This window comes from Cystoisospora suis (genome assembly GCF_002600585.1).
Source record: "Cystoisospora suis strain Wien I chromosome Unknown contig_70, whole genome shotgun sequence".
Lineage (NCBI taxonomy): Eukaryota > Apicomplexa > Conoidasida > Eucoccidiorida > Sarcocystidae > Cystoisospora > Cystoisospora suis.
This window is the reverse complement of record NW_027152872.1, coordinates 55,595-83,137: the sequence shown is the minus strand read 5'-3', so window position 1 is coordinate 83,137 and position 27,543 is coordinate 55,595. Positions and strand designations below refer to the sequence as shown.

The 27,543-nt window shown below is 55.6% G+C and overlaps 1 protein-coding gene across 1 annotated transcript; it reads left to right on the top strand.

Moving 5' to 3' along the window:
- Positions 1 to 27,489, top strand: CSUI_000141 (uncharacterized protein; the record flags this gene model as incomplete). The annotated part of the gene is made up of 19 exons (XM_068060375.1): positions 1 to 823; positions 1,455 to 2,328; positions 2,904 to 3,960; positions 4,367 to 4,616; positions 4,832 to 5,066; positions 5,370 to 5,712; positions 6,253 to 6,841; positions 7,732 to 7,831; positions 10,090 to 12,296; positions 13,963 to 14,239; positions 15,654 to 15,816; positions 16,322 to 17,361; positions 18,584 to 18,692; positions 19,530 to 19,641; positions 20,369 to 20,567; positions 20,897 to 21,185; positions 22,190 to 24,491; positions 25,228 to 26,081; positions 26,608 to 27,489. 19 exons carry the CDS (start codon positions 1 to 3, stop codon positions 27,487 to 27,489), a joined length of 12,705 nt encoding a protein of 4,234 aa, XP_067927653.1.
- Between the last annotated feature and the right edge of the window lie 54 nt (positions 27,490 to 27,543).

Below are 27,543 nucleotides of genomic sequence, written 5' to 3'. Positions count from 1 at the left end.
ATGCATTTGGCATCTCTAGGGGCGGTTGAGTTAGCCCGGTCAGCCGTATGTGAGACGTTCAGCGATATTGTCAGTCAGCAACTGCGCACGCAGTTCAGCCTACGTGGTAACGGCCATGAGGAGCCCTCGTATTCATCCGCACAGATCAGCCCTTTGGGGCCCGAGTCAGGGAGTGGGGGGCTCCAGGACGACCTGCAGACCAGTGGACCTACGGCGCGCCAGGCGGCACCAAGCGGACAGCCAGACGGCGAGCTTGTGGTTGCCGTCTACAGGATGATACAACTAAGAATCGCTGTGTCAGTACAGCGAATCAATGCTCTTGACCCTCATCTTCACAGAAGTTACTCGGTACAAGAAATTACTGCCAGACTGGAGGAGTGCCGCGGCTATCTCTGCGCTTTCAACCAGCTTTCATGCAAGGAAAGGGAGACGTACTACTGGATTCCATTAAGCTGTAGCACCATCGTCTACACCATGTCCCGTTACCTGAGAGCGAGAAACATTGGCACTGTCGCGTCACCTTTTCTCGCTTGGACACTAGCGTGTCTCGATGGATGCGTGCCGTTGCTGAGCCCCCAGTACCTGGGATGGAAAACTACAATGGCATTGCAGCTGATCCGCAGTAGCGAAGTCATGAGGGCATTCGATGATGCTTTACAAGTCTGTCAAAAAATGCTAACAGAGGTTAGCGTCCTGGAGGCATATGAAGGCATGGAGCCACCTATTCCTCATGAAATCCAGAATCTGCTAGGCCATGCAAAACTCCTCTTCGCGGCCCTTTCTCTCAAGTACCGATGCTGGAATCAAGACCTATCAGTAAGCAGTGAGTGTACTGCCCGGACAATATAGGCATGGTTGCTGTCATAATCGTCACTGGACCACCACCGTCGGCTGCAGCCAAGTCACGTGGCGTGCAGCCGACGGACAGGGCCGTCCGACAGGTGACGCTCGAGGGAAATTGGATCTGCACTGCCTGCGAGATCGTACCCAGATCTGTTGATGGCATGTCAGTCACAAAATTATACCCTTCGGTACAGCGGTGAATATCCCTAGTAGCGCAAGTGGACAAAGCGGCGCGCGTCGCCGCACAGAACAACTGCGGCCGCTTATGTCGCAGAGAATGCGTTTTTAGGGCAGGCAAAACAAAGTTCCGCCATACGGGCAAGCATGTGTGCAATGCTAAGAGAGCGCCTCTGTGCACCATTTCGCATCCTGTGGTCCCTAGCACGAAGCACTGCCTTGCGGCGCCAGCCGCGCAAAGGGTGGCACCTCGATGGCTCTGGAGAGTGTGAAAATCAGTGACATCAATCTTTGCTGATAGTCGGGGGGGGAGCTGCGTTTCCCTGGTATCACCTGTCCGGCCTGCTTCGTCCGCGGGATTTCGGTCGGACCTCTCAACAAGAAAACTCGTCGCGTCTGGGCATGATTCCCGAGATCTTTTACTCTTGCTGCAGCGGCGGTCGAAAACCTTCAGCAGCTTGTCAAGGAGTTTGTTGTCACGTGCTGTCCTTTGCCGAGCCTTGGAGATCCGGCGACTGGTACTGCGAAGGGAAGAACTGCAGGACCTGCCCTAGAAATTGGCTCAGGCCCACCGCTTTCTGGAGGACAACATCTTAATCGCCTCGCACTTCAAAAAAGGCTCTTTATCGCACTACTTCTCGAATTCTCATTCGTTACGGACCCACAGCAACGCCTGGTCCAGACAAACGACGCACTGGAAGCAGGAGGCTTACTTATTCACTCTCACAAACGCCGTCCCTGTTCAGGTGACAGTGGCTCTGGAAAAGATGATCAGCGAGGGAGCCCACCCGACACATCGGCGAGCCACGCACCGGGCGGCCAAACAGGAAGCGCAGCGCCGGTTCAGAAGAAACGGAAGGGAGGAGCAGTCACAGCGGACGCATCGAAAGAAAGCCAGGCTGCCAAAGAAAGCAGTTCTGCGATTCAGCCAGCGGACAGCCTCCCTCTGGCTCTTCTTCAGCAGTGCGTGAATGCTGCAGGAGGATGTGTCGCCGACATTTTGTTGGGCGCGGACAAAATTGAACAGCTTGTGCACACTTCTAAAAACACGGACGATTTCGCCCCTGGACCGGCCGCAGTTCCTCTTGTTTCGACAGATAGTTCTCCCAAAAAAGTAATAAAGAAAGGACGAACCAGTGCGCAGGCAGGTACAGCGTCTAGCGGGGATCCAAGTGAAGCTGCTGGCCCGATGGCGGTTGTAGTCGACTCTGTCCGAGCAGCCCAGCAGGCGGCAGCGGAGCTGCCGGAAGCGCTGCACGTGAATCTCTTCCTTGCCTGTTTCCGTTACCGGCATGAACTAGGGCCGAAGTTTCTACGGGTTCTTCAAGCACTGGACTTGCGACTTAGATACAGGCAAGCAGGGCGGTTTGGATGTACGGGGCTGAAGTCTGCCAGCCTTCTTGTCTTCTAGATACGCGAGACTGTAGCCGGAACTCACGACGAAAGAAGCCTGTTGCCATCCGAAAAAAAGGTGTTACTCTTATTACCACCTTCTTGCCTCCTGTCTTGGCTAGTACTCTCCAAGTATAGCCCCAGTTGTTCCCCTGTAGCTGAGCAGGTCGCAGGCGCCGCCCACACATTTTCTCTTTACCTTTGGCCGGACATCTGGTGCCGAGATAGGGTGCACGGGCGGATCTGTCTTTCCATAGGAATAATCCTTTCAAAAGGTCTTCCGGTACACCGAGACGACACAGCTTTTTGTCGGTCCACCGTTCACAAAATTCGTGTATTATCGCTACCTTGCTTTCGTGTCTCCACCCCGGGTAGCAAACACGGGGGCCGGAGTAGTGGGTCTCTGCTCTGTTCGGTAGACTGGTATCTGTACAAGAAACACCAACAGCCTTCTAAGATATATCACGGCAGAGTTGTTGCGGGTTTTTCAGGTATTTCTTCAGTCCGCCTTTGGTCGAGTTGACCATCTCCTCTTCACAACACCGCCGGGTGCCTTCCACTGAGCAAGCGGATCAGACGGATGTTCCCGAGCTGACTTCGTGGAGCGTGCTCTCGTGTGATCTGAAGACATACGCAGCTGTTTCGAGTCCCGACTCTCCAGTAGCCAGCACCTATCTCGCGGGTAGATACTGGGATTGGGAGCGGCTGCTAAGGCGGCTCGGACGATGGAGAGGTTCTGAGGCTGAAGGGGAATCAGCAGCAGCCGCGCAGAAACTGGAATTTCTTCAGCACGAGCTTGACAATCTTTGCTTGCTCTGCCACCTACGGCCCGTCTGGGCTTCCAACGGTGAAGAGGCGAGAACTGCATATAAGCGCTGGGGGGAGCAAGCCGCTAAAGTGGAAACAGGATCTCTAAGCTCTGCGGGAGCCCGCCCGACGGCAGCTGATCCTCCAGCCGGCCTTCTTGCAGGTGCCATTGAATCACTGGGATCCACCGCGGATAACCTAGCCGCGTTTCGAGAGCAGATACTGAGCCAGCTGGAAAATGGGTCCGTGGACTCTCGGAAGGCACGCATCATCGCGTTGGAGGTGCCATTGCAGAGACACGTGAGAGCCCGAGAGACTGAGGACTACAGCTCGTCCCCGTCAAAGAACCTATACCTCGTGTACCTCCGATGTACTAGCCTCGCGTTCAGATCAAAGAGCACAGCTGCATTCCCTGCAAATACCAGTGCAAAGACTGATACAGGTCCAGCACGGACAGAATTGAAACCAGATGTCGACTGTGCTGACGGGATGCCCCTGCTCCCTCGACGGGGTGGGAACAGTTTGTCGGTGACCAATCCCGCTCCTGAGGAGGCGGCCTGGTGGACTCGGATGATTACTGACGAAACTCTGCTGCATCAGTTCAGCTCTGCTCACGCATTACTTCAACCTGTCAAAGACATTGTTCTTGTTCCTTCTCGGTTCCCGTTCTCTCACCCGCCTTCGCCCAGATTCACCGTGCTTGTCCATCCGGATCTCAGGTTGACACCTGTGGAACTTCAGGTAAGGTTTCTTTGAGGAAGGGTGGATCAGCGTTCCCAGGTCATCAACTCTCGGGGGACACAGGCTGCAAAGGTGAACAGACAGCCAACTAAAGGCAACTCCTCTTGTGCTCGCAGCCTGCGTGTGGTAGCAGTGCCAAGTAGAACCATATTCCGGTAGCTTCCGACATGGTAGCCGTGCTGCCATGCAGAATCCAACAGTGCATTCCGAAACAAAGTGACTCTGAAAGAGGGGCGAGGCTTTCTGACAAAAAAAAGGGACTGGTCTCTTGGCAGACTCTCTACATCCGTTTACGCTTCAGCTGTGCGTCGCTGTTCCTCTCCGAGGGCAAAGCCTTTCAGGTTTACGCGAGTCTATGGGCCGAAACTGACAGCATCCCGGCTGTGGTTGCCCGATTCAAGTGCAGTCTGGTTGCTCTCCTGCTTCCCCTCGAAGAAGCCAGACAGAGGGTTCAGCAAGCAGAGGATTCATGGGCATCTGCAGAATCAAAGTCTGCGTACAAGGCCAGCTCCGCAGAGATCTTGAGGCTGAACAGAGACTATCGGAAGCTTTTGGAAGTCTTCATTCGGCTGGTTTCTTGCATCCTTCGAGACTCCGCCCTCACGATGCTCTTCTTGAGCAGGGAACAAGAGTTCTTGTACGATATGGTCAGCGAGGTACGCATTCTGTCATTGCGTCTTTGCGTTGATGCCGACAAATGCCTTAGGCCTGGCTGATGGACAATCGTGTCTTGTGCGGGACTCCCCTGGACAGGAAATCGCGGAGAAGTTTCCATGAGATGTGTGTGACCGCAGCGCACACCCAGTTTTGTCTCAGGGACATTACGCTGTCCATCTTCTTGCTGTAAACTTTTTGTCCAAGTTGTGGTCAGGGCACCTGAGCAAGGTGATACAACGCGTGGAGGAAGTGGGAAATCAGAACGAAACGTCCGAGCGCATACTGGACGAGGACTCCTCCGAGATGCTACAAGAATGGGAGACATTCCTTTGCTCTTCATTAGGCGTTACGGTCAAAACAATGATCGCATGTGGGATGGAAGACGCCGGCGCCCTCTGCCAGGCTGTCTACACGCTGACACAGTTGCTTGTCGCCCGGGAGGAGCTTCGGTGAGGCACCGAAGCGTTCAGCTCTCTTTGTCCAAGAAGATCCCCCGGTCTTTGCACGCTCAGTCTCCAGTCGATCTTCAGGGGCACTGTCGGAGGACAAATGTGACCAACACCGACAGGAGGTGCTCAGACTGTTCCCCAGCTTGAGTGTAACGCACGTAAAAGATACTGTGTCTGTTGTTGGTGTCGGCTATGGACGGGTTCATGCATCTCGGGCCAAGTTTTTCCTGCGTAGGCTCGGTGACGGGTTGTTGAAGTGGCGCTTGTACGATGCTGACACACTGAGTGTCCTATGGTGTACAGGCTCGCCCGCAAGTATGTACGTGCTTCCATGGCACGGACCGAGGAGATTATGGAGCGCTTAATGGGGCAGTCCGGACAATTTTCAGCTGACACGGATCCCTGTTTGGCCGCTTCCATGGATCCGCTGCCCTACTTGCTTGAAGAACCTGGTTACAAGTCCTCCCGAGAGTCTCAACCTCTGCACCCCAGTCGGAGTCTGGGAAGGAGGGAGGCCAGTAGCACCACCTTGACCGGCCTTAGTGAAGAAGAGCAGCCCCAAGTCGGCAAGTGGAACGAATTTGTGTTGGAGTGCAGCAGTCTGCTCCTGATTCTCTACGACCTCGGTACCCAGCTGGATCTCCGGGTGAGCGTCCCGAAGGTCAATTCCGGTGTTGCCAGAAGTATCCGAGGAATTTAGTTGTGAGCCATCTCGGTGATGATTCATTGTAACGCGACCACACCTTCTACTCGCCTTCGCGCCAGAAGAGGGTGGACGCCTGTAGAACCTCTCGCTTGAGGCCCTCGGAAGAGAGGCGGATCCTAGCGAACGGGCAGGCAACCCAATCGATAGTTCACCTAGGGGCAACCGGCTGACGCGCCGTGGACTGAGAACTGTCATGCACATTCTACCATAGTCACGCACCCATCGCGTGCGTCCTTCAGCCAACTGCAGAAGCTTCGGATGCTATCACCGAGGCCACTGCCATACAGGACAGTAGCCGAAAGCAGCGGAACATTAAACTGATCCTCGATAGAGGGCGCTTTCAGCGAAGCACTCGTTGCCGTTCCCCATGCAAAGGACGATACCGGATGTTCCTAGGTGCTGACCGCGCTGACAAGACTTTCTTGTTCTGCGTTTCACAGTCGTGGTTTCCACCGCGTCTCTGCTTTGCTTCTACAACAGCTTGGTGAACAGCCGGATGATTCAGTTGAGACTCTTAGAGAAAAGAAGGAGACCTCGACAGACGCTGCGAAGGCAGAGCAAGCTCACGCCGAAAACCTGATGCGACGCCAACTGCAGGCAATGGGCAATCTTGACTTGTCGCCTTCCGAGAACCACGTGCTGAATGGCCTGGGCAGCAATCCTTACCGTCTTTGCCTGTTCTGGTGTTCTCTTTGTGAGATAAGGAGGATCAATGCACAGCAGATACTGTCCGTCGCGGTCCGCGAGCTCACGTCTGCCGTACAGACGGAAGCTTTGCTTGTCCGGGAGGGATGGAAGGCCGCGCGAGACCCTTCTTCTGTTGAGTCAGAGGTTTCTAGGCCGCCCGTCCTTGTCGGCCGAACTTCTACGTCTCTGTTGATTCAGATGCCCAAGGCACGCAAAAACATCATGTCGGAAGACGCGTTCGTTACACTCTTCGGGGGCAGAGTGACAGGTTCCGGAATCTCCGTGACGAAGCTTCATACCGAACTCATTCATACGGGCTTTCGACACCCCCCGAACGCCGTCGTTCACATCCCGAACCTTACGGCAAATGCAAATTATCACTGTACGGCCTGAATCGCCCAGGAGTATAAGGGCTCAAATGTCAAAAAGGAAGTGGCTGACTTTGTGCAGAAAGTATCACACATCTGACCACTTCGGAGGTTGGTAGATGAGCGTAACAACTCCGCGCTTCCACAGTAATGATAAAGTCAGTTGCCGATGACATTCATGAGCGACGCAGCAGGCGGCCTTCCATTTCCTTAAACCCTGTTAGCTTTTGGGGCTGCCTGCATGGGATCAACTAGGTAGCTTGCCTCTATTCCCAGGATATGTACATACAAGCACCACTGATTCCCTAGAAGACTCTAGCCCGGAAGTTTTGTAGTTTCGACACACAGAAGAGTAGCGTCGTTACTTGGTAGAGCAATCGATTGAGGGCTGGAACAAGACTGGAGTTCTCTCTCTCTTGAAGTAACACAGAGCGGGCGATTGTCTGTGATGGCTACAAAGTGAGATTCATCCCAACACCTGAAAGCACACAGACACAAAAAGCGTTTTTTTACGTTCGTTGTGCCCCGGTTTCACCGTGGCGACTTCCGTGCGCCTGTGGTCTCTGTGCCTGCACAGTCGCCTGCGAAGAGTATATCGACCTTCGTAAAAGTCTTCCCCTGAGCGCAACGACACCAAACCTGGGAACGTATTATCCCCTACCTATCCCGCTACTGTGGCTCCGGATCCTGCGGTCAGCTCAGAAGCTCCGCGTCAAAAGCGTAGCCAAGGTGAGGACTTCAGTCAGGTCCTCTTCGCTTGGTTGTCGCGGTGATCACATACACCCAGAAAGCACCCTGATGCGATGTTGTGTCTTCTCGCGTTTCGCGTGACCGCGTTGGAGCTTTCGCTTGAGCTTCTCTTCTCCCGCTGTATTGGAAGTGGCGTGCTGTTCCCCTGGTACAGGTCTGCTGGCAGAAGCTCTGGAGTTTCTTCTGCGAGGAGAAGAGTGGGCACCCGTACGAGAGCAGTCTTCAGCTGTGCCAATTCAAGCCACAAGTTACAGGTGAGAGTTTCGCTCCTTCGATAGACAGTCATCCGGGTTCCCTCGAGCTCACCTCAGCACAGCGCCTCCAACGATCAGAGACACACGCATTTACATGTCAGGCAGCCGGAAAGGTCACTCTGTCCGTTTTCTCCGGAGAGTCCACCCGCACGTCTGACAGGAGGTCGCGAACCTTCTAGCACGCAAGACAGCCAGTATACTCAGCGCAAAGTTCGACTACTTGAGTAACAGCCTCGCGCTTGGAGGGTGGTGCACCGATGCTGTCCCGTTCGTTCTCATCCCCGAGCAGATCGGCAGTCTCCCCATCTTCTCGATGCTTTCGCTCGTGCAATCTGCGAAAAGGTAAGCCTGCTCAGTTACTTCAGAATCGCGTGGTCGGAAGCAGCTCAATCAGTGTCTAACACGTAGAAGCAGTAGCAGTTCGCTGCTGAAGCTACAGAGGGTGCGCTCTCTCCGCAGCGTTACTCCTACAGTGACCTGATCACCGTTCTAGGCCGATGAGGTCCTTGTCTTCTACAATCGCCGCGGCCCGGCCTGCCGCCTGAGGCAGCGAGTCGTCGTCCCCAGTTGTGCTTCCCATGGATCCTCGCATTCCTTGGCCTCGTCATCACGGTGTCTGCCGTCCGGGCGAAAGAGGTCTCTACAAGCCTGGACCGAGGTCTCTATTGGCGGGACAAGGAGTCCGATGATACTAGCAAGCCGCTCCTGGGGTGGGCACTGTACCGCGCAACAATTCTCACGCCGCTTCTCGGACTCGTGTCTCCTTTGTCTGGTTTCTGCGCTGCTACTCCTCTACGCACCAGTACAGCCGCGCCCCCGGCTGCGCGGGACCAGCCCGATCGGAGGACACTCGCCTGAGACATGAGAAATTGCAGAAGAGAGCCAGCAGGATTCTCATTGCTGTCGAAGCAGCGCGGATGGCCTGCAACTATAATTGCCTGTTCACAGCAGTGGCCATTTACGACAGGGTTTCCCGCCCTCTCGTGAGGTTGCGCACAATTCCTCCCCTGCTACTCGATGGCATTGTCAGATGCCTTGTCTCAATGGAGGCCGTGCCTCCCGGCTCCTGGCACCCCAGAGGACGGGCACTTTTTGCGCTGATGAGCTCCCGACTCATAGTGCTTCAAACGCAGTTGCAGGTTAGGAATCATACCTGCACCTTACCACAGGAGGATTCGTACAAGTACCCCACACTGGTAGCCACATGTTCATGAGAACGGCGTCCGGCAAGGTTGAGCCTCTATGTCTGGACATAGAGGCTCAACCTTGCTCGTCCCCAGCCCGTAGTCCCCTTTGTCAAGCGAATTCCACTCTCGGGTATCGACTTCTATAACTGACGCTGTGGCGCGATCTGACTGCCTGGTGCCTCTTCTCGTAAGGCTTCCTGTCTTCAGTAAGCACTAGCTACTTTTTGGGGAACCGCATCGTCTCTGCTCTTCTCTATGGAGGTCCCGATTACTGAAGAGCCGTGATGCCAGACATTCCAAATCTGCCCGTGAGAAGAGTACTGCGGTACCACGAGTGACGCCGGCAGGGAACGCGGAACTTTTCGTCAATATTGGTTGTTCGTGGGAGTGGAGTGGTCCGTAGAGCAGGCCGTCAGCGTAGAACGTGTTTCGTTCGGCCTCGAGCAGACAATAGATCGCTCAACAAGTGCGTGCACTTTTCCAAGGGGTTGATACGGTACGACGTCGCTGACGGCGCACTTTGCCTCCAGACGTCCATCTTCCCCGTCTTGAACGTCGCGTGTTGTATACCTAAGAGGATTTGCCTCGAATTTGCGGGCCACGCAAGTCTTAAGGAAAAAGAAGTACTTCTGCATTCCGCTGTCACCTCGATCTACCTTGGCGGTGATCGAGAAGCAGGCATTCTCAAGTAAGACGAGCTCAGCGGGCACTGTACTAATAGCAATCAGTCGACACCCTGTTCCGTGCTGCACATCACACTCTTCATGCACAGCTGAGCCGAAGAGGGCAGTCATAGTGAGCTGTATAACGCTTCCGCCTACTGCCAGACCCTCGACTGGCAGAAGAGCCCCGGCTACCACGTTGTAGAAGTTCTGTCGCGTCCGGACTGAACAGCTTGAAGATGCTGTCGACAACGACTATTTCGCAGTGGGTATGAGGGGGAGCTTACTAGAAGACTGCATCCATTGCCACCTTCATCTCTCTCCAGGTGGCGACTAGCCCACCTATATTAGAGGGATCAACGCCGATGAGTAGTGTGTACTCCTCTCGTCCCTATTGCTCGCGCACCAGATATCTACTGGGAGAATCAAGTACAGAAGACGTGAAAACGGCGGTATCGGATCTTGAACTGATTCGCAAGGCCACAGGAGGAGATGAAATTGCGCAGTCCGGACTTGCGCTTCTTGACAGAATCCGGACCGGAGACCTTCTGAAGGTGGTTGAGCCTTCGAGACCTGCTGCACAGGATACCCCGGTTTCTCTTTTTAAGTCCCCAGGTGTTGCTTCCTACTTCTACGGTGTGGCGCTGATGCTTGTATTGCGAAAGTGGTTGCGTCAAGCACAAGCGCGTCCGAGCGGAGAATTCGCGTGGATGCTTCGCGAGGCTCGCTGCCTTTTGATTGAGTCCGTTCCCGGACAGGACCCGGGCAGCTGCGGCACGGACGAGGAGGTCGCTGTAAGCCAGCAGGTGCAGCGACCGCAGCATTCCCAGCCCCCACAGGCCCACCCTGTCCTCTTGGCCCAGCTCGAGAGGGCCCTCCAAACTCTTGAAACGTTTTTTCTTGACGAAACTGAAAAAATAGGCATCGTTCATTGCGAGCCGGTGGAGCAGGTTGTTCCCGGCGTCAGTGATATGAGTCAGGCCGCGTCATCGCCGTTTGCTGTCGCGACGTTAGAACCTAAGCCGGTGTTCTTGCTCCCTCTCCTAACGGGTAAAGATTCGTCCTGTATCTCCACTGAGGATTTAGAAGACCCTGATTTAGGAAGACAGGTAACGAGCCGTCCTAACTCCAGCAGCGGTACTCGCGGGGTAGAGACCGGGGGGATCTACACAGATACATGCGGGCCCTTCAGTTCAAACAAATGCAGATTTATGCGCGACCGAGCCCTCCAGGCGGAGGAGGCGCTTGAGGCGGTCCATCAGGCGAAAGCTTCACCGGGCTTGTTGTGGCTAGCGGAGCTTGAGATGCTAGCAGCACTGCCATTGCTTCAACTGTTGCACGAAAGAAACTCGGGGGAACGGGTGGAAGAATGGCGACTTGCCTTTTTCGATCCTACGCAGAATATCCAGCAGAGGGAACAGCTAGCACAGCACCGTCTGTTGATGGAGCATCTCGGCGGGATGGGCCCTGACGCTGTCGCTCCGCGATCTCCCGGACCTAACCCTGCACTCTCGGATGATGGAGCCTCGACGAGGAGCTCTCGGAATGGCAGCTCGCGGCCTCTCGCTCGTCGCACGCCACAGGCCGAGACTGAGTGTGTGTCGCCGGAGCCTGGCCCAGAACTAGACCGCTCACCTTCCGAGCTAAGTCGTGCCTTCTCGAAGAGAGCGTCTGACAATGTCGGGAAAGTTTCGCCAGATCAAGCTTCGCCTCTTGTTTGCGGTCCCGCACCACCCGACTGGCTCCTTGGCGGTGTTCCCCACAACGGTGAAAGCTCGTGGCAGTCCATGTGGCACGCGAGACAACGGCATATGCGGTTAACCTCCACGCTGCTCGGCCAGTGTTCTCGGGCGGCGGTCTACGCGTCCGTGGCGGGGGCGCCACAATTGCTGCAGCTGACATTGCTGTGTGCTTTGAACGGTCTCCTTACGTGTGCACCCACTCCCGGTGAGATCGTGAAGCTCTCCGATGCATACGTTTCAGGAGAGGTAGAGGACTTTGTGGACACTGAGGACTCGCAGCTATCGGCGTACGTGCAGCTGAGTGAGATCAGAGCCTTCGGACAAAAAGCTACCGGACCGGCAGTCCAGCCGTCTATCCTTCCGCTGCACTCCAGCGGAATGAAGACCCTGGATGGACAGCCACAACAGACGACAAAGAATGCAAAAGTAAACCCCGCGAAACAGCAAGGGAAAGCTTCTACAGCTCGGGCAACAAACAGCGGCCGCGGAGGGGGAGACGAATCTGGGATGGCCAGCGGGAGCACTTCTCTCGCTGCCGCGGGAGGTCACGGGGCAGCCGTAGGGGCGGGACCAGCTCGAGAGGGAGGTACAGAAGCAGGCTCTGACGGTACTCTTCTCCGGACAGGTGACAGCACGTCTGCGCCTCTCTGGGTGACCCTGGGGGTTCTGGCGCAAATGTGCGTCGATTTCCTAGCTTGGCACAACCTAGCAAGGAGACGGAGTACTCAAGGAGGACCGGATACCGAGACGCTTACAAGCGGAGGAGGAAATGTGGCGGTGCCGGAACGTAGGAAGAGGCACCAGGGAGATGAAGAAGGTGTCCAGCAAGAAAAAAGAGAAGAGACTGGAGCCGCCGACAGGTGGAGGAAAGGCAGTAAGCCGTGCTGGCTCTGCTGTGGCCGGCGCTTTCTCAAACAGCATGGTTCAATAGATAAAAGGAAAAGGAGCACCTGGTCTCTCAGTGCCTAAGTCCGAACTGAGGCACTTCACTGAACAGGGAGAGCTGGCGAGCCAATAAGCTCGGCTTGAGTTTCGTCAACAAGCTAGATGCAGAATTGAGAGAGGAATACAAGTTGCGCCTTCGGGTGGTTTCTCTAGTCCGGGGTCCCAAGCATGTCAGCCCCAGAGGTGCCGTGCCTTTCTCTTGCCCCTGCGTACACCTCCTCACAAGGAAGAGTCTCTCTTGTTCAAGAAAAGATGTGGGTCTGCGAAACAGAAGATTATACTGGGCAGCCTATCGGACAAACATTTCTGCGTCAGCGACCGAGGAAAGTACACGAAGACACGGGTGACTTCCGCGAGGCAGCGGAAACGCCTTGTCCATCTGGGAGACTCTGCCGACACCATGCTTGTATTGAACAGGCGTTCACGACGACGACAGCGGGAGAACCAGGCCGTCAGAGTACTCGGTCATGACAGGGGAAAGCGGGCGCAGTCTTTCCTGGCGTGCGGGAGACCGGCGGACGGACAGCGTGCCTTGGTGCGGCGACTGGGAGACAGCGATGCAGCCGACTCGAGATGTGATGCGAAGGACCAGGCCAGGGTGCCGAATCAAGTATGAGTATTCCGGAATTGACAAAGTACTTCTGGACGGTGCGTTCTTTTGCTCATGGTTTCTGCTTTCGGGTTGGAGGAAGAGCGTTCTAGTTGAACGCAAGTGCTTCTCGAAAGAGGGGTCAGCAAGAGGGCTTGCTCCCTAGGGAGTAAAGAGAAGTTGCATTTGCTTCTGCTCCGGAGACAGTGCAACTCCGGGCCTCACATTGCGGCTACCTGCGTAATCGGTGCACTGAGCTAGCGGGGGCCCGCTCCCGCAGGGCTTGGCTCCCGGGGAGCCACTCGAGCACAGCACACTGTCCAGTCCGGTACGTAGAAGTGTAGGTGTAGAGAGTGCCACGAGCTTCTGAATGGACTGCCGAGACAACGGAGCGATGCACAGCTTTTGTTCGTGCCCTGTAGAAGCTCCACATACTTGCGTCGCATCTACAACTGTCTTCACGAAGCATTTGCGCGTGTGTGGTCGTGCTCATGTGGTATCTCCCGCCTCAGTGTCGACAGCTACAGTTGTTGGGTCGGCAGCTGATTCCTTCTCACACCAGGGGTCCGCGTGACTCAGCGTCTCGCTAGACGTAAAGCCAATTAGCGGGCACACACGGTCTGTCGCACGAGCCTTTCCCGCTCTGCCAGAACACAAGGAAAACCGCTCGCCTCCTCTCTGGTCACACTACCCGGCGCTCGGCCCTGCACCCCTCTGCGAGCATCTCCCACAAAAGCCGCCGCAGCAGCGGGCAAGTGCATCTGCCCAACTCGAGTGCGCGGTTTTGACAACGGCACGAGTCTCGCAAGTTCTCTCCGTCGGATACCGGAGACACCGCAAAGAGCGGCGCTTCTGGCGCGGACCAGAGCAGGCCTGGATAGGGACGCAGCCTGAAACAGCGAAGAAAGGTGTGGAAGAGAGAAAGCCGCCGTTGCGCCGATGTTCGAATGTAGCGTTGGAGAGGCCCACCCCAAGGTTACCTGCTTGTGGCCTGCTCTCTACTCAGAGGCATCCGTCGATGTCAGGAATATCGCGAAGCTATTCGTGTTCTGCATCCAAGTTCTTATGCTCAAGTGCCGATGGCACCAGGTGGTGGGCTTGAGTGTTCGGTTCAACGCGCTAACCGGTGGTCTGTTTTCGTTCGCCGTACTCTCGTACGCCCTTGCCGCTCAACAGCATGTGGTTTCCCTCCATCGAGCGGCAGTAGAAGCCTCACGAGAAGAGCGGAAGCGCGCGGAGCAGGAACTCGGCAGTCTGCACGGAGACCTCCGGCGAATGAGGAGGTGAGACCGGCAGCGACAGCTGAACTAAGCTCATCAGTTTCTCTGTACCCTAACCTCAGAACCCACGACTCATATCATGCGGAGAAGAAAGACTGCAGACTCAACACTTGAGGAAATTGGGTACACCCACGAACCGCACTTAGTCCCCGTTCTCAAGGGAGCAGCACAATTGGAGCCGGAGAGTGCCTAATCTTAATGCCCGGACTTTCTTTAACAGCATTCGTTCGTGACTGCTGTTCTGATGGCAGGTCAAGTCATGCCTTGTCTAAAATTGGACACCGTCGGACTGAGAATGCAGTGTATGCTCACTGAAGCAATCGGGATAGTGAGGACGGTATGAAGACAAATAGAAGACATGTGACGCATAACATAAGGTAGACCTCCTAGCGATAGGACTGGGCGGACAACTCCCAGACAAAGCCAGTGTCCTCGGAGGAGGCCAATACTTCAGAACCAGGCCGGACTAACAGAAGAGTATGGGTAGATTAGGCACACCTTTGGGTTGGTCTGGTAGACAGGCCTCCCCGCAAGCACCAAACTGTTAGCTTGTCGGGGAAAGGGTCTGATTCACTGCTGGAGAACTCGTAGCCAACTTGTTAAACCACAAAAAAAAGCCGGGCGTTCACATGGAATAAATAATCTCATGACTATCTGAGAAGGGACCGTACAACTCGTGGCGCGGCGAGCGACGGAAGCTCGACCCGATTACATGATAGCCCGAATGTCACATGTGCGGCGGCAAGCACAGCCGTACTACGTAGTGGTCGTCAGACAGCAAACTGTCTAAGTTACTCGTGAGGACTTGTATACGAAGAACTCGAGGGAATCCGGCAATGGTTAGCCGCCTTAGTCATCCGGCCCAGTATCGCACTGCAGCAAATACGCGTGCCATGTGCGCGAGGCGTGCCGCTTTCGCTAGAGCGGACACGGACAGTGACCCCGTAGTTCTGCAACCAGCGAAGCACAAATGAGGCACTTACTTCCACATTGGTGCCTCTCACTGATGTACCGCTACAGATTTTCGCCGCTAGGCAATGCTGCCTGGTAGTCTCCATGCCGCTCCGATTACGAGCCACGCGCCGCGCCACCTGTTGAGTGGAGGCCACCGGAACAAGGTCCGGCACATCTTTCCACGTCGCTACCGAATTCCTATGCCCTGGTCTGTCCAGCACCCTTGCATCCGTCCGCTTCGGCGTGCTGTGTTAGTGATCTTGCGACTCACGAATTCCGGGGACACTAGAGGTCCTCGCAGTGGACTGTACAGACAAGCAGCAGAGTGTGGCGGACAAAATGAACCCGACTGTGAGCAACACTTACGTTCCCAGGCGGAGCCGCGGTGGGACTTTTCAATCTGAAAGGGAAGCGACGACTTCCTGGGCCACCATTTCGTGCTGTCGTCATGCCGTTTGTGCAGGCGGTCCGCCTTGTCGGGCCAACCAACCCGACAGGAGCGGACTTATTTCCACCGAAAGAAGTGTTACGACGCGGTTCTGGACGGTCAGGTCTTCGCGTATTCACTCACTAGAGCAGTCGAGGCACGACTAAAGCAGGAACTGGCGGAGGCGGGTCGGTTCCAGGTATGCTTATCCTTTGCTGGTGGTCGTGACGGGGCTTACTGTGTCCCTCCCGGGAGTGAGAAATAGACGGAAGGCATTCTGCTTGGCACACCGTCAGAACCACAGCGAAGGTATGTCACACGGAGGCGCACGAAGTAGCTATCAAGATAAAGAGAAGATATCTGCTTCAGTGCACACTGTCTCACGGCACGCTAGCTAGTCCGAAGTATGCCAGTCAGTAGGGGCTATACCTCATTCTGGACTGATTCTGACAAGCAGTCGGCACAGACACTTTAAATCGGGGTGCTGTTTCAATCTGGAAACACTCTGGCGGGCCAAAGACGGCGCATGCGGGAAAGGTGCAGCGCCCGCCGAATTTCGGGAGTATATATGGCAGTTGCCACACATTCCGTTACCGGGCAGTGTAACTTCAAGCGTCACCGGGCCAACGACCATTTCTGATGCTCAAGTGAAGGTACTCTTTGTGCGTGGCATCCGCTCTGTCTTCTTGCTTCCCTGCTATCAGTCCCCAGGCGAGACCCAGCTTCGTCTGGCTAGACTTCACTTCTCTCGCGTCTGGCACCGTCTCATTAGTCTCGCACCAGCTTCATTTCCAGCTGCACTTTCGATGTCTGAAGAGCGTCTCGGTCAATCAACGCCCCGAAGGCTCCCTTGCGCGCGCGGTGTGGAATCCAGCCCATCCGCCCCATCGCCAGTTGATTCGGGCTCTCTTCCTCACCACGCGGCCCGCCCTCGAGATGACTGTGTTGAGGCGGCCTTGCGCGCGTACCGGATAGCCGAGCACACTTTGCGTAGGCACCAGCAGGTGGAATTTCTCAGCCCCGCTCTGTTCGAACAAGGGAATCTACTCTGTGTCGCAGGCAGACCTCAGATGGCCTGCAAGGCGTGGAGCGAGGCTGTCGATGCCGCTCACAGGCAGATGAACGTGGTCAGTGACAAATACCTCCGGGCAGACGCCTCCGCAACTGCGTCTGGAGGTTCAGAGTCGGATAGGGGTGCCGTCGTACAGCAGAGATCATTAAAGTCTCTCAGCGTCGGTGACATTACCCACGGGGAGCAGGGTTCCGCAGGAGGATACACAGGAACGACGACACGTTTGGCACTCCGTAGCTTACTTCCTCTGTACTTTGCAGCCCGACTAGGGCACTTTAACGCGCTGGACTACCATCTCAACGCAGCGCAGTTTGCCGTCCAAATTGTAGAAAGGTTCTTCAAGATTTCGGAGCCTCACCCGTCTCGCAGAAGTCAATTCTTCAGATTCCGGAGCGATGGACGAATTACGCGGTACAGAATGAGGGAGGCGTGTCCAATGCTTTCTGACTTGCAAGCGCTCTTCGAAGAAGGAGAAGCATGCGTCGGGGGCCAGAATGCCAAAGTGTTTCTCGCGGCGCTGCAGTGGTTTGCTCAAATCCTGATTGAAAATGAAATCAACATTCAAGCAGCTCACTTGCTATTAACTTTAGCGGAATACGTCGCCGCGGATCTTTGCCGGCACGTTAGGACGGTCCTGGAGTGCAGACTAAAGAGAACAATGCTGCTGCTCAGGTATTCCTTAAACTACTTTCCCTAGTCCGCCGGGTGCACAGACGGGCAGGCCTTTTCGTCGTGCTTTCGGACACATCGGGAGACTAGTGATTTTCCGAAGCAGCCCGATCGTGATTTGTCTTCACTGTCACCAGGGCAGTTGGCATGCGAAGGGGATCCCTGGTCCAGGAGGGTCTAAGTTTGGAGGGCTTCGCTGCGGATGAATAGCGAAGACAGTACGCAGTTTTCCTCTGGTGATTAGCGCGTCTTGCCTCTACCATTCTAATGAGTGTATCCAACGCAGCGAAGCACTGAGGGGAGTACGCACCTGCCAACGGTGTAGCTAACCTCTCCGCCGCTGTGAGTGTCGAAGAGACGCTCCTCTCGTTCTCCTGTGGCACCCCTTTCCATTGCTGCTTGGGGCCCGATCAAGGAGACAATATCTCGTCCCGAACAGACCCCACACCCCCAGTTAAACAACAGGTGCAAGATTCCCGTGACGCTGAGTGCCAGCCGGTCCTTCATGTGCCAACCATTAGCTCGGGCAATCGGATTGAAATTGTATTTGTCGAGGCGACGGGGGTGTCAGAAGGTCGCACGGGCAGACGCCCTCGGCAGCCGCAGGAGCAGCGGGGTCTTTTCAGTGGTCTCTGCCAAGGCAGGGAGAGTAAAAAGGTTGTCCCCATGAGCCACTTCGTAAATTCCTGCTTTGACTGCCACGCGGAGGCGACGGTGGGGGCGCCACGGAAGGCTTCTCTCTCCTGTACTTGCGCGTAGCACCGGAGACCTACAAGCAGCTGCTTGGCAACTGGTTTACGTCGCCCAGGGGCATGACACGGGCACAAGCAGCAACGTGTTTGACCGCGACACTCTGGACGCCATGATCGAACCTGAGGGTTCCTGCGGCATCGTTTGTTATCCACAAGCGGTGCCTGCTTTCGTCAACTACAAAGTGTTCCGACACGAGCAGAACCTCCGTGCCGCTTCTGCGGTTCTGAACCTGTCTCTATCTCCGTAAGTACGAAGTTGGTTGCGTTCTGCGGAATGCGAGGGGTGAAATAACTTGAGGGCGATCAACAAATTGAAGTCTGCACTGCTAGTACGGCAAGGTGGCGACCGACGGAACAAGTAGCATCCGTGGCTGCCTACGAAGTGAAGATCTCCACGTACCGGCGTAGCAAGGCTGACAGTAGTGGATCTGCTTCAAGGAACCTAAAAACTCATACCTCTGTTGCTTGTGCAGGGGCCTTGAACAGGCCTATGGCAAAGACAACCAGCTTCGCTTTGCCCTCGCTCGCGCACGGTGGCTCTTCACGGCTGAGTCAAGGATGCCAGTGTGTTCAGACGTTAATGTAAGGACACACGGCCTCGGTGCCTCCTTAGAGCCGCGAAGCCACCCCGTTGAGGCGACTGAAGAAACGCCGTTGCGCAAACTCCTTCAATAGCATTAGCACGTTGCAGTGTCCAGTGCAAGGCCTCTTGTGAGGTCTTTTGGATTTGGTCTCTGTACCTGCCTTCGTATCCTGTCCTTCGCAGTGTGGCTATGCTGGGAGCAAGTCCACCTTCTGTTCAGACAGCTGTTAGTGCGTGACCTGCCCTTTCTACTTGCGTTCGTGAAACAAGTGGCTGTTTGTGCACGGGCCAGGAGTGTGGGCAGGGCAGGGCAAAAAGAGGCGCTGGGAGCATACTGGCAGTGCACCCATAGCGGCTACCCGTCCAGGACTGTAGAAATGATAACGACGGGGCCAAGGCAAGCGGCACCGGATCCACTCTGCAAGAAACTGCCCGCGTCAGCACACTCGTAATCACTCAGTTCTCGAGTAGACCAGTGAGGGCCAGACGAGCTTGTCGTCTCCCTGTTGGTGTATCCAGCAGGATTGGGAGGATGGCTCGTGATGGCTATACATGGGAAGTTTGAATTATTCTGACGGACACACCTTGATAAGCTTCGGATTCTCTTGTCTTTCCGGTAACTGTTTAGTTCGCGGAGCAGGCAACTACCACATTGTTCCTTCATGCACTCGCGCGGAAGACGTCATGACTCTTATCATCTAGATGAGCTTACGTCAGTAAGAAACAGCCCTAACCAGGTTGAGAGAGCGAAAGTCATTCCAGTACAGTAGCCGCCAGGCTGCGCCGCCCTCACGTCTGTTCTCGAAGTGCCTCTGCACTGACGCGTGAATTATCAGGCTCAACAGCTCTCCGACCGTCTAGACCGTCTGCTGGCATTGGAGACCTTTGTAATGAGTGTAGTGGAAGAAATTCTGGCAGTCCACAAGCAGGAAGAACCGGACACGACAGGTAGGTTGTCTTCCTTACGATGTCTTGCAAGCAAGCGATCAGCGACGGCACCTAATCACCATCCCAAAAGCACATGCACCCACGACGATTTGTCCTGCTTCTACGAAGACGTCACGCGGCGAGGGTTCACAGCCCATCATCGAAATCCAGCTAGTTGCCGAATGCGCGTTTACATTCGCCGCTGCTCTCGAACACGAGCCTGGTTAGCAGGTGACTGGGTCCGCACGGCGCCCACTCTGAATAGGCACGAGGAGTGCCGCGTAGACAAGCCAAGCAGACGGGTATCGGCCATTGCCGTAGCGTGGTGTTGGGCGAACCCAGAAAGAACGGGAGAGGAAGTACCCAAGGTTCTTCGGTGCTACCCAAAAGCCGTCTAGGGAATGCAGTTGACAAAAAGAACGAGAGCTTTCAACTTGCACACACCGAACAGCTATCTACAGCGGCTGTCCTTATATGACATGGCATTCTGGACGACTTTCGGCAGCACCGAAGGATGCCGGTGCTTCCTCTCCCGCTCTCTGCTGCCTTCGCCCAACAACGCGCTACGGGGAAGGCCGATCCTGGGCAGCGAGTGCAGCGCGGGTGACGTCCCGCGCACGGAAACGGCTGTCTCGCAAGCGCCCCCAAGGCGGAGCCACTGTGTTTCTTTGGTGCTTCGACGTCCACTTCGAAGCCGCGTATAATCTCTTCGCCGTAGACGCTGTGTGCCTTTTTTCCAACCCGCCAGGAAATTTGTCAGCAGGAAGGAATCCAGGTGTGCGAGCAACGCCAAGCGCGGGTCAGAGGAGAGCAGCGGGCGGTCCTGGCGCTGCTCCAGGCGCCGCGGCCTCGTTGACTAAGGCGAGCGAGCCGAACGGAAATCCCACCTCCCCATCGTCTTTCTTGTTCGACGAAGATCCAGCCATTGCCGAGGTGCACCGGCTCAGGTAGGGCGGCCGAGCAACACGCGGAACATGCACGAGGCATCTGTGAAGAGTCAAGAACTCGAGACCGGGGAACCCAGTGTACTTGGGATTCGGCCGCTCATACGCGGGGCTTGCAGGACAGGCAGACACAGCCGCGACAGAGAGCCGTGTGGAGGAACTGATAACTGGGGAGCAGCGGAGTGGCCGAGAGGTGTTTCGCGATTCCGCGCTTGACGCGAGGGCCAGTACACAGAAGCAAACATGCTCGGCAGCTCAGAGCTGGTGCGTTGAGTCTTGTTGCCACGGTGGAAGACAGGATGCCAGAGTAATCCCTGTGGACGTGCGCTCAGTGGTGGTGCCTGGGACGTTCTCCTCCGCTGCTGTCTCCTGCTTTCGGAGATTTTCGAGGCGACGGCGTCCTTAAAGCAAGCTGAGTCGACACTCTGCTGGGCCTCGAAAGTCCTTGAAAAGCGGTTCTGCACAGCGCCCTTCAAACAGGACACTACCTCGTTGTGGATGTCTCTATCCGGTCGTGATTGTTCTACTGCGGAACGGGCAGTGCCGAGCTGTGAGAACAAAGCGTGTGACCCAAGAGAGGCTCCCAGTCTGGAGAGCGATGCAATATTCCCAACCCCTGAGGTACGAAAGATGCTTAGCTTCCGCCTGAGAGAACCCTTCTCCGGCACCTGCAAATGTGGTAGTGGAAGACCGTTCAACGTTCTTGGCTGGCTGCATGACCATACCGCGAAACAACCGTAAGCGGGCTCTGCTGGTCTGCCTGGACCCAAAGTATAGCGCCCCGGAGCAGTCTCGCGCGCGTCTCGCACCGTGGTTTTCCCGGAAAGAGGCCCAGAAAGTGCATCTGCCACATTTTAATGGTACGACTCGAGAGGTGGCATATTTTCCAAATTCTGCTGCTTGGATCGGCCAACCAACAAGAGAGTACATAGGCATCTCCCCGCAGCCGCAATAAAAGTTTGTGTCTGATGAGTGTACTGTTCCGCGAGTAGACAGACAGCCGGAGCTAGCTGGTCTGGATTACGGACATATACTAGCGGACAAAGCGCGCTAATGCTTCTGCTGGAATTCCCGGGAGAGACTCTCCGAGAGAGACTCCTCGGCTCAAGCGTGCTTTCTTCTTCCATACATTAATCACGTCAGCCCGTTCGTTATCATTCATGAGGAGCGTGTCTGGCTTCGCTGTAGCGTTGATGGCTGGACCCCTAATCGGAGAAGCTTCATCCTGCTTGGCGATGCTGTCTCGTTAAGCGATAGCGGTCTACAGGTATTCCCTTCCCTAGTCAGCCCATCACGGTTCCTGTTTCACTACTCGCGACGTTTTGTTTGAGGGAGCCGACTCCTCGTGTGTCCTCAGTTACGGTGTTTCCCTAGGAATACCTGGGCCCCACAACACTTCTTCTCTCCGGCGGCGCTGTTCGTGCTCAGCACATGTGTTAGTGCGGATACTCTTACTTCTCCGACACAAATGTAGCTCATTAGTGGGCGAAACAGCACTGACCGTCCAGCCGGATCGACCGCAGTTCCCGCGCTCGAGCCGGCTCCTTCGCGTGGAAGGACCAGGCGAACGACCAACAATCAAATCAGTTGACAGAACTTACCTTGTATGCAATGCCTACCTTCAGCTGGCTCTTCGGATCTACCTTCGCACGTCTCAAGTTGCAGTGAAATTATCAAGTTTTGACTCTGCATCCGCCCTCATCCATGATCTCGTAGACAGGTGCTCTGGGCAGCAAAGGAACAGCAGCAAGGACGGCCTCACGGGCTCCCTTGCTCACACATATTCTCTCCCCGCTGCTTCGAGTCTTTCCCCCCATTCTTCCTCTGCAACCCACACTGTTCTTCCGCCTCTTCCTCCCCCTCCAGTGGACCAGAGGCAGTTTGGAACTCTATGTGCTCCTCTCTGCATTCTGGATCTCCTCCTCACTCAGATCGATATCTTTATTCTCAAGGGCTGCTTTCAAGCGGCTTTGAACACAGCTGTTCACTCAATTGAGTACGCGGATGCTCTTCATCTTCGGAATTCTCTGCACTTTGTGCGGCTTTGTCAAGCGTTGTTTCTTTTGCTGGACTCCGATCCAAGAAGCGCTAACGCATTAGAACTGCTCGAGCCTTACCTGCGCAGTGGTAAGCACTTGAGTCGGAGAACCATCCATACCAGCGGATACAAGCTAGTTGGTAGAGGGTCTGCGGACACAAGCGACAACAGCAACAACAGAGCAGCCGGAGGGGCACTGGGTTCTGTCGACTGGGAAGTGAAGGCCGCCACGTCCACTGCACCGGCATCGCGCCCGACTGCAAGCAGCGGTCTCAGCAAAGCTAGCAGCGGTACGCTTGCCCGAGAAAGACAACTCCCGGATTCAAAAAGAACTGTTTGTGCGAATTCTAGAGGTAGAGTAGGAGGAGATGCGGCTGAGGGTGGCGCATACTTTCCAGCTGGGGGACCTGGTATGCCCGGATCCATCAGTGTGACTGCTCGGATTTGGGAACGACTTGCGGGAGACCCAGACAGGTGTCGAGAGGGCGATTGCCTAAGCAGCACAAAGTCCCACGCCGCGCTGGCTTGGCTTTCTTCTGCAGCGGGGGCAGCAGCTTCCGGGCCCGCTGTCTCTGTTGTGATGCACACTCCCAATAGCACGCAGTTCAGCGGACTGAATTTCCTCCAGAATCTCCTCTGTGAAGCAATCGCGCAGCTGGATGAAATTGTTGCTGCAGAAGAGTCCGACTGGGGGCCGTCCCGGGGTGAGGCAAATCCGACGCCTCGTGATCCAGCGGTGGGACCAGATAGTTCGTCGTCCCTAACCGGGAGCCAGAGGATGGCCTCTTGGCTTACGTCGTTCGTTGCACCTTCTTTAGGGGATCGACTGACACGACGAAACTCGGGAGCAGACGTAGATGCCGCAGTGGTCATCGCTTTGTTGAGGGCTGCCGTTCCTGGGGAAGACACCGTTATACAGTCACCAGTCGCGCCTTGCCTCGCCTCAGGAGGTAGCCTTCCCGCAGGAAGTTCTATTACTTCGGAGTCACTGCTTGCTCCCCTGCGCCCCTTTGTGGCTGAGTTAGTGCCGCTGTCCCTTGATGTAGCGGGGACGAGGACAACGTGTAGCCCGACAGATAGGCGTCCGCTTCCGAACTTCTTCCTGCCCCATCAGGGAAGACGACTGCACCTTGCGGTGGAGTTGGCCGAGATTATGATGAGAAAGGGGGCTTACTCGGAAGCTCGCCTCCTTATTGCAGACCTCGTTAGACGGATCGGGCGTGTATCTGACGGGCTGCCTTACCTCTGCGCCCGTATCGGAATTCTGCATCTCAGGGCGAGGCGTTTGGAAGCGGACGTAGCCAGGCTTGAGCTGCAGAGCGGGCGCTTGATCGACCCGAACCTAAGGGCCCTTGCACGTCCTGTCCTGAGGGCTGAAGAGCAGAAACACCGAAATGCCCATGCACTGCTCCAGGTCGCTAAATACATAGGTAGCATTCTTAGCCTTTCTCTTCTGATTGAAAACCTGTGTGGGCATGATTTTGAGCTTCTCCTCTCTTTATACCAGGAGGGTATTCGAGGGCTGATAACATACTTTTTAGTTGATGAAGAATGTCAAGAAGCAGCAGTCGCAGGCAGAGCTGCACTAATGAACATCTACGCCCTCACATGCGCAGCCGCTGAAGCAGCCGAGATTCAGAGGCGAATAGTCAGGGGATCTCTCCTAGGGGCGTTTGCGGGCGAGAACAAACCATCATCGGGGAACTCGGCGAGCTCAAGTTTAGGAGGAGGGTGGAACCATACAGGCCAGCAGCCAGGCACAGGTGGCAACCACCTTCATGGCAGCTGGGACATGACAAAGCTCGCTCCAGGCGCTGTCAAGTTCTTCACCGCTTTAGTAGCTAAGGAGGAAGGCGGAAGAACAAACACGGCAACCGGGGCATCCGCAGGTAAGGGCACTGTTTGTCTCAGACGGAGCGCATGCTTCTAGCTCACGGACCGAATGGGGCGAGGCTTTCTATACACGGAACCGGTCCAGGCTTTCCATTCAGACTGGACAGAGTACTTGTTCAAGGTGAGAGTTACTAGCATCACGGACGCCGGTTGGAGACGTGGCCTCGTAGCCAAGCGTTTGGTCTTACCGGAGCGACTGGGAATGCGGAACCAGGACGACCTATGCTTTCTGTGTACTAATTCAGTCGACTTCGCTGCGATGTTCAGTTTAGTAACCCAGGAGTTTTGGCACAGCAAGCCCTTCAGCCATGAAATACATAGACATAGACTGTCCGCTGGCCCGTGACAGACAGAGCACGGGTGTTACGAGCCCTCAAGTAATAAAAGAATGGCAACAAACAATCCCAGGGCTCGACCCCGGTATAAGGATTATTTACAAGTGTGGGCAGCTGGAAGCCTTTTGCTGGTACTTTACTAGCAAACAACTTTGTTTTGTTTTCTTGGCCCGTCGCAGCAAAGACTGTGAGCCTACACGCTGCTAATAAGGGCTACAATATATATACAGGGGGAAGCTGAGTTCCCACTGCTTTCAAAGCAACCTACAACGATAGAGCAGCGACTACACTTCGCACCCGTGAAAATGATACCTTGCTCCAGCATACGCGCGCCCTTCGTCTTTCGGGGTTGATCTGGCAGCCCCTTCTGCTCCCTGATGCCCTTTTTCTGTCCCAGATGGCAAGCTCTCTTTGCTGAGCATGGTTTCCTGCCTTTCCTCCGTCCGCGACCGGTGCGCCCTCTTTCGTAACTTTAGCCACGAGGACCGCGCAACAGCCGATTACCTGCATGCCTTCCTTGTTTCCAATGTCCCACGGTACCGACTTGGTGCCTGTATTTGCCGATCGCCGTTGACTCTCTCTACAAAATCTCCTGGATTTCCCTGCCTGCGTGAAACTGCTTCCTCTCCTGACAACAGTTCCGCCCCTGCACCTCCTCTCAAGTCCTTCCAACGGCCCGCTTCCTCGTCGAACAACCCGAACACGTTACCTCCTCCAGGTTCTGACTTGTCAGCAGACACGAGTAACGCCTTGCAGATGTGGGAGAACTTCGTAGGGAAACAGTTGCTTCTAAGCTGGTGTTGGCTTCCCTCGGTTCCTTTCGATTCGGAAGAAGCGAGCATCTTTGACCCGTATGCACGACAGTGGACTCTGTCTGCTCCGCAGTTGCCGGAAGTCGTTATTCTGCTCGTCTGCGCTCGTGGACACACTCCGACTTTTTCTGTCCCCTCTTCTCAGACAGCGCCACAAACGAGGACAGCGGCTGAAAACGGGTTTACTCCCCTCGCAGGTGTACCAGGCGGAGGGGAGAAGAACGGGCCGACTTCCGAAAGTCCTGCCACTGCAGACGGGGGTGGACAGGTGCCTGCTGAGAGAGACGGCTTCTCGAGAAACAGAACAGACCCCGGGACGACCGGGAACTCGAAACAGGGAGCAACACGGTCTTCCGGCGGGGCGACGCTTTTTCTGGCCCAGCTCGCCCGCACACGACTGCTTGAAATGAGCTCGGTCTTCAGGAAGCTGCATAGGCAGGTACCTACCAAGGCTATGGAACGTACAAAGCTGCCGCTTGAGTGTCGATCGCATCGTAGTGCGACAGAAGAGAATACGCTGCTGATCCAAGCTCCGTCGAGACAACGAGGAGCAAGGATGGGAACCAGTGTGCCTGGAATCCCAGCGAACATGATCTCACGACAAATGCCTTAGGATGCCTAGCGTGTTTCTAGGGCAGAAAATAAGAAGAGAGGTTGACCGGTAACGCAGACGTGCCTCTATGGGAGCCTCAGTGATTACAGGGAGGGGCCGAACTGTTAGGTGCCAGCTCTATCAGGCTAGGGCCCGTGTTTGCATTTCCCGGCTGGCCAAGAACGGCCCTCCACAACCACAGAAGCTTCTCGGGTATCGCACAGTTTCTAGAAACATTCTGCGCTCAGCACGCTCTCGCGATGACAGTGAACGAGCTACCTTCGTCACGACGGACCCAAAGGTTTATACGGCGGGGGGGTCGGGTAGTCACTCCTCTCGTGCACTGTGTGCCACTGGCGGTTTCCTTCTGCAGGTTCGGCGCGGTGGCATCCCAGGCATTCCATCGTGCAATCGAGCTCCAGAGCTACCAACAGTGCAGCTCTCCCGCGAGGACGGACGTTATGCTTGGGCAGAAGAAGAGAACCTGGCGACATATCGCACGATTAGTAGCGCCTTCTACAATTTGTTTTTCCTCGTGAGCGATGGAAGCCTTCCGCAGACAGCTATCGGAGAAGGCGTGGGTGCACGTTTCGGACCACAGAGAAATCGGTGCCGCCGAGACTGTATCGAAGGTGTCCCAGCTAACAACGGGGAAAACAGCCGATCGAGCTCACCGTCGGTGATGGGAAGGAATTCCAACAGAAACGCGAGCTCTGTGTGCGGGCGTCGATCTCATGCGCACGCGGAGTGGTGGGAAGGCGGCAGCCGGGCAACCAGCAGTAGCACCAGCCGGATCTCCCTCGGGCAGCCTGGCAATTTCGCGGGCTCTTCTTCAATCTCTTCTTCGATGGTCTCTTCTGGGCGAGGCACAGAACTGAGTGGCGAGAATGATTTCTGGAGGGACAGCAAAATGGGCGCGGTTGAGTTTCTGCAGGACCTAGACAATAATCATTCGATGCAGATGCACGCAGCGAGACGGAAGCAGGCCCTGAAGGCTGTGCAGCAGCTCTGGGCTGATCTGAGGTCAGCTGGAGCTGCTGACGTGACGGAGAGCCTGCCCGTACAGGAGGCCCAAAGCTCCTCGACCGAAGCGACTAAAGGCAAAGGGAAAAAGGTAAGTGGGGTGGATTCGAGCCAAGCCGTCGAGAACATTGCGAAGCCTTTGATGTTGCTGTGGGTGAGATCGTGTTTCCAGGAAGTGGCTGCTTGTATCACAGAAGTTACGCGTACTCGCGCTTCCACGTTGAATTCCTAGCCTACTGTGCGGTGTTCATTCATTCGCTACGGCGGAGCAAAACTTCAGCGATGA